At 33.7% G+C, this 14,386-nt stretch overlaps 1 protein-coding gene across 5 annotated transcripts in view; it reads left to right on the top strand.

Moving 5' to 3' along the window:
• Positions 1-8,368, top strand: part of TMEM196 (transmembrane protein 196) — a 352,479-nt gene extending 344,111 nt beyond the window's left edge. For 3 of the 5 annotated variants that reach the window (XM_037737896.1, XM_017526938.2, XM_017526937.2), the window contains 3 exons: positions 1,885-2,139; positions 3,351-3,424; positions 5,554-8,368. In XM_037737896.1, the coding sequence (XP_037593824.1) occupies positions 1,885-2,139; positions 3,351-3,424; positions 5,554-5,560 (336 nt within the window). In that variant the 3' untranslated portion in view covers positions 5,561-8,368. The remainder of the gene's footprint in view (positions 1-1,884; positions 2,140-3,350; positions 3,425-5,553) is intronic. The other 2 variants (XM_017526940.2, XM_017526939.2) reach the window with 1 other exon arrangement.
• The last annotated feature ends 6,018 nt before the right edge of the window (positions 8,369-14,386 follow it).

Below are 14,386 nucleotides of genomic sequence, written 5' to 3'. Positions count from 1 at the left end.
GCCTCCTGGGTTCAGGCAATTCTCCTGCCTCAGCCTCCTGAGTAGCTGGTATTACAGGCACGCACCACCATGCCCAGCTAATTTTTTGTATTTTTGATAGAGACGGGGTTTCACCATGTTGACCAGGATGGTCTCGATCTCTTGACCTCGTGATCCACCCGCCTCTGCCTCCCAAAGTGCTGGGATTACAGGCTTGAGCCACCGCGCCCGGCCTCCATTTTGATTTTTAGCTCTGATGATATTTGCAGATGCAATAAGGAATGCTGAATTAAGTTGCAGAAATGAAATTAACTACTTGTAGTTGGCTGAGATGACATATTCTCAAGTAAGCCTTCTCCAAAAATCTTAGCTGGGATAAATTCTTCTCCTCCCTACTCCTAGGGCAACCCATATATCCCTTTGTTAATATTTACCATGCCATGTTAAAATTCTGTATCTTTTCTTTCACAAGATTTAACTATAGTCAAGAGGAATGATTATGAATGATTCATTGTATACCAGCAGCTGCTGCACTCAGGGGCTAACAGATGCTAGGTGCTCAATAAGTGCAGGCTAAACTCAACTGTCAATGAAATATAATAGCTGATAAAATAAAATTAAATGTTAGAGTGAGTTATAAAGCTGTTTGACCTGGGGAATTATAGCAAAGGAGGAGACAAATAAAGTCCAGAAGGCTTTCCAAGAAAGTTAGGACTTAATTTGTGCCTTTCATCCAAGAGTCTAAGGAAGAAGCAAAATTATTTCCAGGTAATGAAAAATATCACTGATATGGGAATAAGGAACCTATACTGGTAGACAAGAGAGGTGACAGGAGTAAGACTGTGTTCCTGAGAAGAATGGAAATTAGATTGCATAGTTCAATTAGTATCATATGATAAAGTGTCAGGAAAACCCAAAGAAGAATTTAGACCAGATGCAAAAACAAAATAAAATGATTAAAGTTATCTAAATAGTTAATTAAGTTTATTAAATATTCACAAAACATTTACTTCAGAGAAGGCATTATTCTTGGTTCTGCCAGGGATCCTATGATAGTTGTTGATTAACCCCCCCAACTCAATTAATAGACACCAAAACCAAATCAATAGTAGAACCAAAAGCAAAGCCACATCATCTGTTTCTCTAAAACAAACAAAACGGTGTTTTTGGAACACCTATTGTATATTCAACTATAATGCCACAAAGTAATAAAATATTTGTAATATATAGGGGCCAGTTCATAGGAGTCCCTAAAGTACCTGTTTAAGAAATACATGCGCAATGAAATATGTGTGAACTTTATATTAAAAAAAGCGATTTAACTAAGTTCCCTAAGTTCAGCTAGGTAAGAAGGTGTAAAGAATTGAAGCTAAGTAGAACTAATAACAATCCAAAGAGAAGATATTGAGATATTTTTGAAGGATACTAGATTTGGAATCAGAAAATCTGGCTTGATCCCTAAATTGAGTGTTAGCTATTTACTGTTCATTTTTCTAAAGCGTATGTTACTATCTCAGAGACTGGCTGGGAGTGTTAATTGAGATGGTATCTGTTGAAAGTCCTAGTATAGTAGCACGCAGTAGATGTTAAATAAATATTTAAATCTGAATCTACCTAGAAGATAAATTTTGTTTGCTTCAAAGTTTTCATAAGATATATTCTTGGCTTTAATGTAGTCAGCTATCAATATCTGAAACACTGTGATATACACCGTCTATCTACAATGAGTCAGACTGCATAGAAACTTGGCTAAAAAAAATCTCCTGTCCTCTGTGAAGCAACAAAACCCCTTTTTTTTTTCTTTACTGTAGGTTAGTTATCCTTGACATGCAGCCCAACAGGGCAACAGTGTTCTGGTCAGATTTGTCTCTTCAACTGTAATGCTCCTTTTCTTTCTCTTATCAGATGATCCTCTTTTCAGCCTGCTGTATCTGTGGACTCATCGGGGGCATCCTGAATTTTCAGTTCCTCCGGGCAGTCACAAAGAAAACTTCCTCCCTATATCCTCTGCACCTTGCCTCCATGTCTCTCGCGTGCATTGGGATTGGATGCTGTACTCTCTCTTCCTGGCTCACTTGTCGACTAGCCAGCTATGAACAGAGGAGGATGTTCTCAGAAAGGGAGCATTCCCTGCATCATTCTCATGAAATGGCTGAGAAAGTGAGTTTTGTACCTTTTCCTCTCATTGCTAGCACGTGATGAAGACTGCAGTCCACTCTGAGTGAATCAACTTGAAACTTTAGATTGAGATTTGAAGAATCAGATTTTTATGCATTTGGCTCTATTGGGTAGAAAATAGAAAAATTTAGTAATTTTTTTCTAAAAAACGTTTTTTCCTAAAAATTGGGTAGAAAATAGAAAATTTTTTGATTTTTTTTCTCTGCAATTATGGGTACACCAATTTTCAAAAAAATGTTGTCGTCTGTCTATTCAAAAGCACAGTGCCTAAAATCGTATTTCATAAAATATTGAATACCTTATAAATATGGATTTTTATGTATTAGACTGAGGAAAAACGCAGATAACAACTATACTCTCCACTCAATAATGCCAGTTTTAGAAATTGCATGAATTCCCTTTTCTAGTTCTTCCCTTGTTCTTTTAAGGAGATGCATTTGATTATGTAAATTTGGTCTTCAAGTATAAAGGGGCTTTTAAGTAAGGTGACAAAAAGCCTTGTCTATCAGTGCAGATATTACAATATGTATAAAGCTTCATTTAATTCTCATCTAAACTTATGCATTCTTGGATAGATTTGCCTGTATTTTAAACAGTTGTCCTTGCATACTTGTTTCACAAAACCCATGTAAATAGAAAGTTAAATTAATTGTATAAAAGGACAAATCGTATAATATGATGTCTATGTTTCTATTGCGTTTCGCACATATTTCTTAATTCAGTTCCTGCTATTGGCTCTAATAGAGAAAAGAGGAAACATTTGTAAAATAAACTCAGCAAGAAAATGGCCACATTATATTTTGCTTCATATCATGGAAATAAAATGGTATAACCACAGAGCAGAAGTAATAATAGTAAGACTTACTGCACATTTCCTTATAATGTTACTTTGAAGGAATAATATTTATTCTGTAGTGTTTCCATTTTGTGTACAGTCTATATATTCAAATCAGGAGAGCAAATGCTCTTAAAGTGACTCAAGAAAGCAAAGTTAATCAGAGCTATGCATGCCCTTCATTAAAGAATTCATAGTATACCTAGCAGGTAATTTAAATGATTGTTGAAAATAGTTGGTCATTATATGTGTATATATGAATAGTAGCTCTTTTGTGCTTTATTTTTATACTAGTTTGATTTAGTTTTCTGTATATATTTGTGCAATATTTATTGTATGATTGTTATATTTACATTAGAGATTGAGGGCTATTGAAATAACCGACTTGCCCAGCTGCCCGGTGGTGCCCCCGACACCAGAGTTACCTACAAGGTACGCTGATTTCTAGGGAGTTACCATGTTGTAATGTCACTGCAGAAAGCACTACCCCTTCCAGAAAGCCATGATGTCAACAGATCAGTCTGCACTGATGTTGTTTAGTGTTGTTTCTCAAAGTATGGCTTTCATAAGCGCTTACTTTGCAGAGCTGACTACATGGCAGAATCTTGCAGCTTGAAAGTTGGTTGAGTATTTAAAATACTCAGCCTGCCGATAAGCATCCAAACACATTTCTGCTTGGATGTGTCATGACTCCTTTTATTCTCAACTACTTCTTCATTCTGACTCAATATCATCATTCATGGGCCAGAATTTTGTTTTTAATAATAGATATGTCTGGATAAAGACAAACTGTATATTTCCCCCATGTTAAAATTGCATGAGAAGATAGCCAAAGTTGGATACTAATACAGTAAAATTTCTATATGAAAATTTTCTTCTTGTAAAATTATCTTATGTGATACGTTTTAAATTTAGTTCCCATATTTCAAATTGCTAAAAATAAATAGTAATGGCTCTTTGTTTGCTCAAATCAAATAATTGGACATATAGAAAGTCACATGGATACTATGGCCCATTTGCAGAAGGTCAATTTGCAAATAGTCACATTTGGTCCAGACCAAATTTAAACTACAATCTTCCTGTTAAATTAAACATAGCTATTTGCAAATAAACTGGAGACTCACTCATTTTAAAACTAATTTTCGCCATTATTTCCTATCAGTGATTTTACTGTGTTCATGCTAGAGTGAATTCAGTAAGAAAATTCTTATTTTGTAAAAATTTTTAAAACTGCTTTACAAAATTCTGCAATAAAAGGTTAATATAACAGATTAACTTTTTATGTTTTTTTAAGCAGTTGAGTGCAAAGTCGTCGTAGAAAGAGAAAAGTCACCTAATAGATTTATGTAAATCTATTAGAAATTTGATTTTTCTCCTAGTAGGTAGAAAGGTAGAATAGGAAATATAAATTTTGTTGAAGGTTGTTGGGGAAGGGGGGTGATGTCTACTTATTTTGCCATCAATGGTGAGTTCCTCAGTGAAGCCTCAAATCAGATTTCTGAGCTATAAACTTAACTCCAGCACAATAACCCTAATATATTTTCAGATTTTTTCATCACATACATCTCTAGGAGACTTTCACCAAGTACATCTCTAGCAGATTCTCCAAAAAGAACTAGATAGAAATAGATAAAAATGAAATAAGTTAAAAAATAATTTCCACTTGTAATTTTCTTTTAGTGCTCTGTTGCAAATAGGCTTGTTCAAGCATGGAAAGATGCTGCCAATCTATTTTTAGATAATATTACTAACATATTTTTAGTATGATGCACAAACCATTATAAATACAAATGGGCTTCACATCTCATCACTTTTTATTATGTTGGGAAGGGTTTAATATTTAATAAAACATGAATTAAAAGCATCAAAATTTTTCTTAATATATTTCATATAATTGAAAATGAAACTTTTAATGCTAGTTTGTCCTTTGCATCTATATTTTCAATGCTATTCTGTATAGTTTTACTTATTAACTTTTTACTAATTGATCCATTAAAAACCTGTTAAGAGACTTCACTGTTTTTGCTCTTACTGAAAGAGTGATAGTGTCATGAGAAACAGTCTTTCCTACTATGATTTTTTTAGTGATCCATAGTTACAAATGAGCAATGATCCCCTTGAAAGCCTTTTTCTCTTCTTAGCAAAAAGGCCACACATTTTTCTATAAAGGTCACCTTTAGAATGCATTGGCACTGTGTTGACGTGCTCAGCAGAGGAGCCTATGCATTAGAAAAACTTATGCATTTAACCATCTTCTTTCTAGGTGAGGTCTTTCCGAAATTGAGTTGAAGAAAAAAAGAGGAAACAAAGAAAAGAGTGGAAAGGATGAACCGTTGTTGTGGGTAGAATATTTTGGTCTAACAGACTGTTACTTCAGCATTTTTGTGTGCTCCAATGCAATGGAATTTTATTTCCTCAAATAAAACAGCAGTATCCTTGTGTTTCCCCAAAACTTAGCAAGTTTTTCAATGGATTGAAATTTCTGTTTTGCAAACTCATTAACCAAAATAATGTCTTATTTCAAAAGTGAATTTTAATTAATCATGTCATTTTTCTAACAGGAAATGACAGACAACATGAGCAATGGAGGACCACAACTGATATTTAATGGAAGAGTATAATCAATGTTTTAAAGAATTGAACATTTTTTAGGATTTTCATGAGGCAATGAGACACCAAAGGACTAGAAAATAAAACAGTTTTTGCATTTGCATTTATCTCTCCTGAGCATCCACTAAAGTTATTCTTCCTAAATATTGCCTCACTTATTTCTCCACCCTTTTTTATGGGGTAAAAAAGTTTCCAGAAACATTCTAGTACAATAATTTCAAGAGGCTTTCCAGGTTGTTCTAAAGAAGACTTTTCAGGAAAGAGAAATAATGAAACAGAAATAAGATGCATATTCTATACAAACACTATTTGACTAGCATGATTATTACATTTATAATGACATATTTCATATGAGTAATTGAAAAGTGCAAATATCAAGAAATAAAAATAACTTATTGATGTCTTTGTTTTGAAAGACAGTTGGCTTCAAGGATGCCACAATTCAAAACCTCAGCAATGCCTTGTTATAAACACATTGTAATTATTTTCAACTTGTGAATGAAATATATTTCATAACTTCTTTGTAAATGACAAAAAACCTCAAGCATAAAAAAGAGACCTTTTAGAGAGAGAGAATATTAATCCGTATGGTATTTTTGCACTTTTGCACAAAGAGCGAAAAGTTATATATGACTATCATTTAAGAAAATAAACATGTTTTGATCATACTGTGCAGATTGATCTGCATGTTCATGAATGAGTCTAAGAATAAAGTATATGTGTGAATGTATGTATATATACTGTAAATATAGAACATGTATACAGCATATATTATAGCATACACGAATGTAAATAGGTATTAGAAAAGAAATTGTGATGCTGTGGAGGTATTATTAAGATGCTACTCCAATAGAAGTGGGAAGACAATTGCTTAAGGCTTTTCCATGCCCACAAAATCAAGTTTAATTTTTATTAAATTTGCCCTTTTTTTCTTTTTATTAGGTTTGTTTTGTGTAAATATCTTTGTGGCTGATATTTATGAAGATGAATGATCTGAATAGTGTAGTATATAGATAGATTACTTATTTGGCTGTTTCACTGTGATTATAGTATTTATGTATAGCAATTAAGATTAATTTATAAACATACATGACTTTAATGGCATATTTCCATATTTATAAAGACATCACAACTTAAAATTATTGATGGTATTGCTTTATCAAATGTCTTTCAGTCCAATTAAATGATACAAAAGGGCAAATGACAACAACAATGAAGTCATAATTACCTTTGCTATAATTTAATTTAGGCATTTTGTTTTACAATTCTCATGAAATAATATAGGCAGTCCATATATAAGAAAGCGTATATCCAAAGATCCTGCAAGAGTTCTTTGTGGAAAAAGTGAAAAGATAGACTAACATTTATATAGCTAAATTCAATCATCTCCTCTAATAATGGAATGTTAAAATAGCAAACAAGAACAACACATATAAGTGAAAAAACAACATATCTTTTAATATATTTATGAGAATGTAACCTCTGGCAACAGACAAAGAGATCTATTATTTTTAAATCTATAACTCTCACTGTATTGTATACTTTTCTTTGTCCACAAAGCTAATCAATTTTCACATCCTTTTTTATGAGTTACTTATTGAATCATAGGTAAATTAAAATATTTAGATCCAGCTTGAGAATATAATTTATAAACAAAACATGAGTTTTAATTGTGCTAACACAGTAAGAATAATTCAAGTTAATGAAAATTTAAAGGTCTTTTATTTTGTAGTAACTTGATCATCATTAACCTATTTAAATCTGCTGATTTAAAATTCTGGCTGTCATCTATTCAACAGAAATAACTGAACTCTGCTTATTTGGTATAGGTTTTGAAGTCCCAATTATTTTGGATAACTTCATTGCCTAGTAGATTACAGAAGTTGTCTATAAATGCAACCTCAAATAGTGAATCAACATCATAACTATTCATTTGATGCCACAAACAGGCATGACTTTTGCCAATGAAAATCTAAATTGCATCATGAAGATATTTGTGTGTGTATGGTCCTATGGAAGTCATGAAAGGATGTAGTTTTGTACTGAAAGAATAAACACTGACTAATTTTCAGTGAGATTTCTCTATAAACACGTTTGTAAAATATAAATTTATAATACATCAGAAAAATGTTGTAACACCTTATGGACTAAGTTATAACAACACATTAAAGGACAAAAGAAGGCATATCACTGCTTTGATGTATAGTTAAAAAGAGATGCAACCATCACAATTATTCAAATAGTTTACAGTAGATGTTTAACCAAGTATAGATATATTTTAAAATACGATTATTTCAACCCAGTGTTTTCGGAGTTGAGTTTAGAATGATTTACTTGGGATGTATAGTGATTCTTTTTTAGATAGGTGGGGGATATTAGGAAGATATTGTTCAAGTGCTTGAAAATTTAATTTGGACAATATATTGAACCACATGTTGGAATGTTTTAAGTGGCTACCTTATAGTTTTAGTATAAGCCTACCTTTGGAAAAAAGTAAGGTGATACTAAATTAGAAAAAATATGTGAAACTGTTGGGGTGGTATGCTTTGGACCATATCAAATAGGTAGAGGTATTATAAGCATAAAAGGATAAAAGTGGGCTCTTCTTGGAAATCTTAAACATATGTATGTGTATGTGTGTGTATATATATATATGCACATATGTATATGTGTATATATATGTATATATACACAATGGTTTGGAAGTGGAACATGATATAACTCTACTGACATGTCTATAATAAAATGATGTGCTTTGAAATTGGATATGGTGTTGGCTTTCTTTTCATTGTAATACAAAAATAGTTTCCTCAATAGCTACATGAATAAATGTGCTATTCTGAAGAAGGCAAGGGATGGCCTGGTGTGATGAGGGGAAAGAGACAGTCACAACTGAAGGATAAATAAGAATATTATTTGAGATACAAAAGCCAGAACATGTTCAAATATAGAGGCTGGTTGAAGACATGAAATAAAATGATTATAATAAGAATGTGAAGCCCCTACAGACATAAGAAAATATGATACCAATCATATGAGACAGAATTACCTATGGTAGGACAGAGATTGCAGTTGATGTAACAAATTAAACCACAGTATTTAGAGAACTCTGATGGCCTACTTGAGTTTGTCAAATTGGTTGCTATTGGCATTTGGGCTGGATAATTACTTATTATGCAGACTGTCCCATGCATTTCAGTCCATTTAGCATCTCTGGTCTCCATCCACTAAATCCCAGGGGACACTCTAATCATTTTAATAACCAAAAATGTCCTAACATTTTTGGTTAATAAAAAATGCCTACCTGTTTCTTTGGTAGAGAGATATTGCCCAGTTAAAAACTACTGAGGAAATCCTTGGAAAATAATACAGAGCAACCAATTTTAATGCTACCCATAAGTGAAGACTTGAATTGCTCAAGGTCATAAACTCACTGCTCTAAGGTTTACTTACACTGTCTCCTATGGTAGCCACTATCTACATGTGACTATTTAAATCAAAAAATTAATTAAAACAAAAAGAATATTTTTGTTTCTCAGTTTCTCCATCAAACTAGCCATATTCCAAGTGTGAAATATGGGAAACAGTTAAAGAATAGTCCCATCATTTCAGAAAGCTCCATTGGATAGTGCTAGTCAAAAGGGCATCTAGAGGAACTTCCCATGCCCCTCAGTCCTTGTACAAGTTCTTGCATAATTAACCAGTTATCATTAAAATTGAAAATGTGAAAAGAGTTGGTAAATACTCCACGGAATTTGAAAGCTGATTCACCAACTATAAATCCATGAACTGAGCAAAACTTGTAAAAACTAGCAAATGTGGGAGAACAACCCATAATAAAGTAGAAAAAATTTTTTTAGAGATTTCACGTTTAAAAACTTCTGCTCTGAATGATTCCAGTAAATTACTAAAAATTGTATGTTTCACAAGCAAAATGAGATGTTGTGTAACCCCTATTTTTGAAGAATTTTACTCTACCTATTACATGTGTCAAAGGATACTCTGCATTTCTTGTGCCTGGGGATGTGACAATAATGAATATATGGTCCTCCACTTTATTCTTTGACTTACTTCAAAATGGTGTATTTAAAAACCTTATGTCCCAAATTACATTTTCAAAGATTATTCAGCAAACATATTTCAGAAATTTAGAGGAGCATCTTCAGTATCATTTAGCTAGAGCCCTGTTTCCAAATAAAATTTCAGAACTTGGCAGCACTTCACTCTTTTCTTCTTTAAGTCATTTTTTTCTGGAAACATATGTAATATTTCTTGCTCGAAGTGTATGACAGCCAAGAAATTCGATTATTCCGAATCCATAAATCACAGGTTGTCAGTTACTCATAGCAGGGGAAACCAATTCAGAAAATGCTGGAAATGTGGATGCCTAGCAAAATGATACAGTGGGGTTTCTTTTTTACTCCCTTTGCTAGGAGGACTTTGAGTACAAGAGTTCTTTACTCGGAATGAAAATGCATTTCCCGAGTAATATATTGCTTAAAAGCCAAGCTATACATTTAATGAAATTATTTCAATATTTTAACACTTTAATATTATCTACATCAACTAATTATGGTGGAAACAGACTCCTTAATTTTAGGCAGATAGCCCTCACTTAGTTGGCAACCTTGTCATCTTTACCTTGCTCTGCATCAACTAGGGACTCTTATTTTCACTTTTCTTCACTGAAAGGCTCCACATTCTTCAGGCACACAATACATTGCAAGCCTTTTCCCAAAGCCAAAAGGTATTATGCTACTGAAAATTTCCAAGAAGACTCTAGAACTTGGCTGAAACTTCACAGAAAAATCTAAAATGTTGTCATATTTTCACCAAGTGTTGTATTAGCTGCAAGTAATTGGGACTCATGACTGCTCTTTGGTATCCAATCTGGTATTGATCCCCACCTAATCATTCTATAACATCCATCCTGGGAACAGGGGCCAGGGTTGTGGTACACTGAAAGAAATCTCTTGAAATAGCTAGGATCATTGCCAAGGAAAGAAAAGCTACTGATTCCTTTGGGGGAGGCTCTATTTGCCAGCACTACCCCTCACTCTGAACTATAAGTCCGTCCAAGGACGAGATAACACTCAACTTTGTACATATGTAAGTACACTAAAGGCTTGTTTGGATAGCGGTCTAAATGTCCACTTCTTTCATTACTATTCAAAAAGGCTTTTGAGAGCCAGACTTCTCTTTCTGTCTTCTAACTATATTAGCATTCTTATATCAACCTTTGAGAAAACAAAAGCCTCAACGTTCTGTATAATAAAATGAATTGCTGAAGAGGTCAAGTTTCCAAGTCACAGTATGCTTAGTAGTGGTAATATTAGCCTATGGCAGTTAATATTAGTGGTAATATTAGCCTATTGCACTAGCAAAAAGGATGGTGGCACAGCGAGTGAAAAATAAACATTTGTCAAGCTCTATTTAGCAAATGCTGTTATAATATACATTATCTGTAAATGTGAATATCCCTCTATTATATTAATAGCACTTATTTAACATGAAATAAGGAATAAAATAAATAAGAGAAAGGTGGGTAGAAAAGTGAGGCCATTTCTGATGGTACTCCCGAATCTTAAAGCCATTTAGCCAAATCATGTAACATGTATGTGTGTGTATATATATATATATGTCTCTACTCTCACACACACATATGGGCACACACACATACTCTTACACTTAGGTCCATAAAACAAACCAATTCTGTTCCATATGAACCATTCCCCTTTATTTAATTTACTTCTTTTGATTTTAGATTCAAATTTCTGGATCTGTGATGCTGCGTTGATTTCAGTTTCTGGTGCCTGCACTTGGACCTAAGACTTTGTCTCTCCAGTTGTCAAGCTTCGACAGCTACCTTCAGTCATTTCACTCTAGGTACTTCGGTTTAACAAAACTCATTACTCTAGAATCAGCCAGTGATATCCAGCTTTGGTCACTCAGGCAGCAGCAGCTAGTGAAAAAAGCGACAGTTTTAGTCACTTGGCCAACAAATATGTGCTCAGATTGGAAATAGGAATTCAAAGAAGGGATCTCAGACAACTGAAAGAAAACTTGAGTTTGATAAACCTTGAATGTAAAGAGAATGGAAAATCTAGGAGGTAACTGGAGACAGAAAGCTGTAGCTGAGAAACAGAAACAAGATCACTTTTCCCCTAGGCTTTATTGATAAGGTGCTTGGATGAACCTGTAGGCTATAGAGAAAACTAATTTGGTTGAGGACAAAATTCTTCCCTTATATTAAAGATATGTTCATTTCTGGTAGGCTGTGTATTTTTTCCACTTTTAAACATCGAGTTTAGTCCATTCGACTGTGCCAAAGATTTCAGAAGAAAAGGTTCGATTTAAGCTGTAGTTTATACTGTCAGTATCACCCTAAAGCCAATAGGGTACAAGACAACAGGAATCGCAACAAAAAATGTCAAGGCAGAGGGAGACACAAAGAAATAGAGTAGCTTGCATTTATTCATTAAATTTTATGAATACTCAAAATTATACCCTTCAGTTAAAATTTTGGACTCCCAGATATTTTAATAACAAATGTGGCCTCAAAGTAATGACTTGTAAATGCACTTTTGTCATTTCTGTAGTCCTTAGGCTAAAGCAAAACTTTACAACTTTAAGCTCATTTTTGCCATCTGCTGGCAAATTTGTGAAATACAAGTGGTCTACATCAAATGTTTGGTTGATATAGATTACATATATTTGGCTGAAACTGGTGCTTGTTTGACATCTTCCCAATCCTACTAAAATGTTAACATTTACCAATTTGGTCAGATTCTTACCTTAGCATTTTTAAGGCAGATATTAAATAAAAACTATCAATTTCTACAATTTCCTTCATCAGTTTTGGTTATGGACAGAAAAACTGAGGATCTTTTGTGATTGAAGGCATAAGCTATGGGATAAGTCATGTCTGGGTTAGATTCCTTTATTGACAAATAGCTGGATACTTTGGAGAAGTCATTCATTCATTCACCCAAGAAATATGTTTTAGGCCCTGGATATATGACTATTAGCAATACAGATAGGATTGTTACCATCATGAGGCTGACATATTTATTTAGAACCCAGGCTCCTCATTTGTAAATATATGCAATTATTATAATAAATTCATAAAGATTATCTGCCAGTGATTTGCCTAGGTACTTGGTATAGCACCTGGCAGGTTTGTAATAAAGTTTACCCATGGTAATGTTGGTCATTGTGATGTTGACACTCATCACTCATTCCACCAATTTGATAAAACCAGTCATATAAGCATGATTAAATCCTTCCTGTCAGTACTAGTATTGCTCTTTATCCAGGGTGGGCATTCCTAGGGACTTATATATACCTAATACATGACAGAAGAAGCTTCTGAGGCAAAGAACAAAGTATATGAGACCAGATGTACTGCATACATTGGACTGACGTTGTGGAAGTTTCAGAGTCTAGACAGGAGGTCTTGTGTGTTTCCTGCTCTATCCTGGATATCTGCATAGCTGCCAGGAAAGCAAGCTCACTCTAGCCTGCTGGAACACAAGATGCAGGGGGCCACATATGAGGGCAGATGCACAAGTGAACCCAACCAAGTCCTACCCAAATTTGTCCCCATAAAACTATGAGAAAAATTAATAGTTTTATTTATTTAAAGTTGCTAAATTTGAGGATAGTTTGTTATGTACCAGAAGCTAACTGATACAATGGCATGTTTTCATGGAATACTCTTTAAAGGAAACATTTTTTATTCAAACTGTTACACATAGTCAAAAATTTCTGTCTGATTCCATTTCTTCATGTAATCCTACTGTAATAATTTTAGCTTTTTGTAAAATGAAAGAAATTTGCCTAATATCACACATCTACTAAGTGGCAGAGCCAGGATCTGAACTCAAGCAATGCGACATTAGCATCTAGGGCTAGGCTCTTCACTTTAGCATCTAGGTTGGCTCTTCACTTTATATTAGGCTGGTGCAAAATAAGTGTGGTTTTTCCCACTAAGAATAATGGCAAAAACCACAATTACTTTTGCACCAACCAACACTATTAAGCCAACTAAAACTATAGTATTTCCTGTAACAACGGTAATCTTCTGATTAAGTTTCTTATTTTTTTCAGTATAAAACATGAAAATAATATATACAAATTCACAGAAGTAAAAGAAAAGCATCAACTCACACTCGAGAGATGACTAACATTAATACATGGTATAGACATGTGTGGCTTAATAACAAGAATATATTCTGAGAAATGCATCACAAGGCAATTTCGTCAATTGCATGGACATCACAGGGTGTACTTACATAAATCCAAATGGCATATCTTACTATACACTTACATTATATGGTGTGCTATGCTAATCTCCTTCTTTATCAGTTTTGATCATATACAAAGAAAAAGTGAAGATCTTTAGTAACTGAAAGCATAAGTTATGGCATAAGTCATGCCTAGGTTAGATTCCTTGATTGATAAATAGCCTATTGCTATTTAGCTGATTGATAAATAGCCTGTAGCCTGTTGCTCTTAGTCTACAAACCTGGACAGCATGTTACTGTACTGAACACTGCAGGGAACTGTAACATGCTGGCAAGTATTTGTGCATCTAAATATATCTAAATATAGAAAAGATACAGCAAAAATATATGGTATTATGAACCTACAGGGCCACCATCATATAGGCCAGTTGATGTTGAACAAACCATAATTATGGGGTATATGACTGTATACATGCATCTAGATTTTTTCCTAAGCATGTAAGTGTGCACATGTCCTATAAAAATCGAGCATATGGTA

This window comes from Cebus imitator, unplaced genomic scaffold (assembly GCF_001604975.1).
Source record: "Cebus imitator isolate Cc_AM_T3 unplaced genomic scaffold, Cebus_imitator-1.0 Scaffold45, whole genome shotgun sequence".
Classification (NCBI taxonomy): Eukaryota; Metazoa; Chordata; class Mammalia; order Primates; family Cebidae; genus Cebus; species Cebus imitator.
Note: the sequence above shows the minus strand (reverse complement) of the source record. Positions and strands in the feature narration are given on the sequence as shown.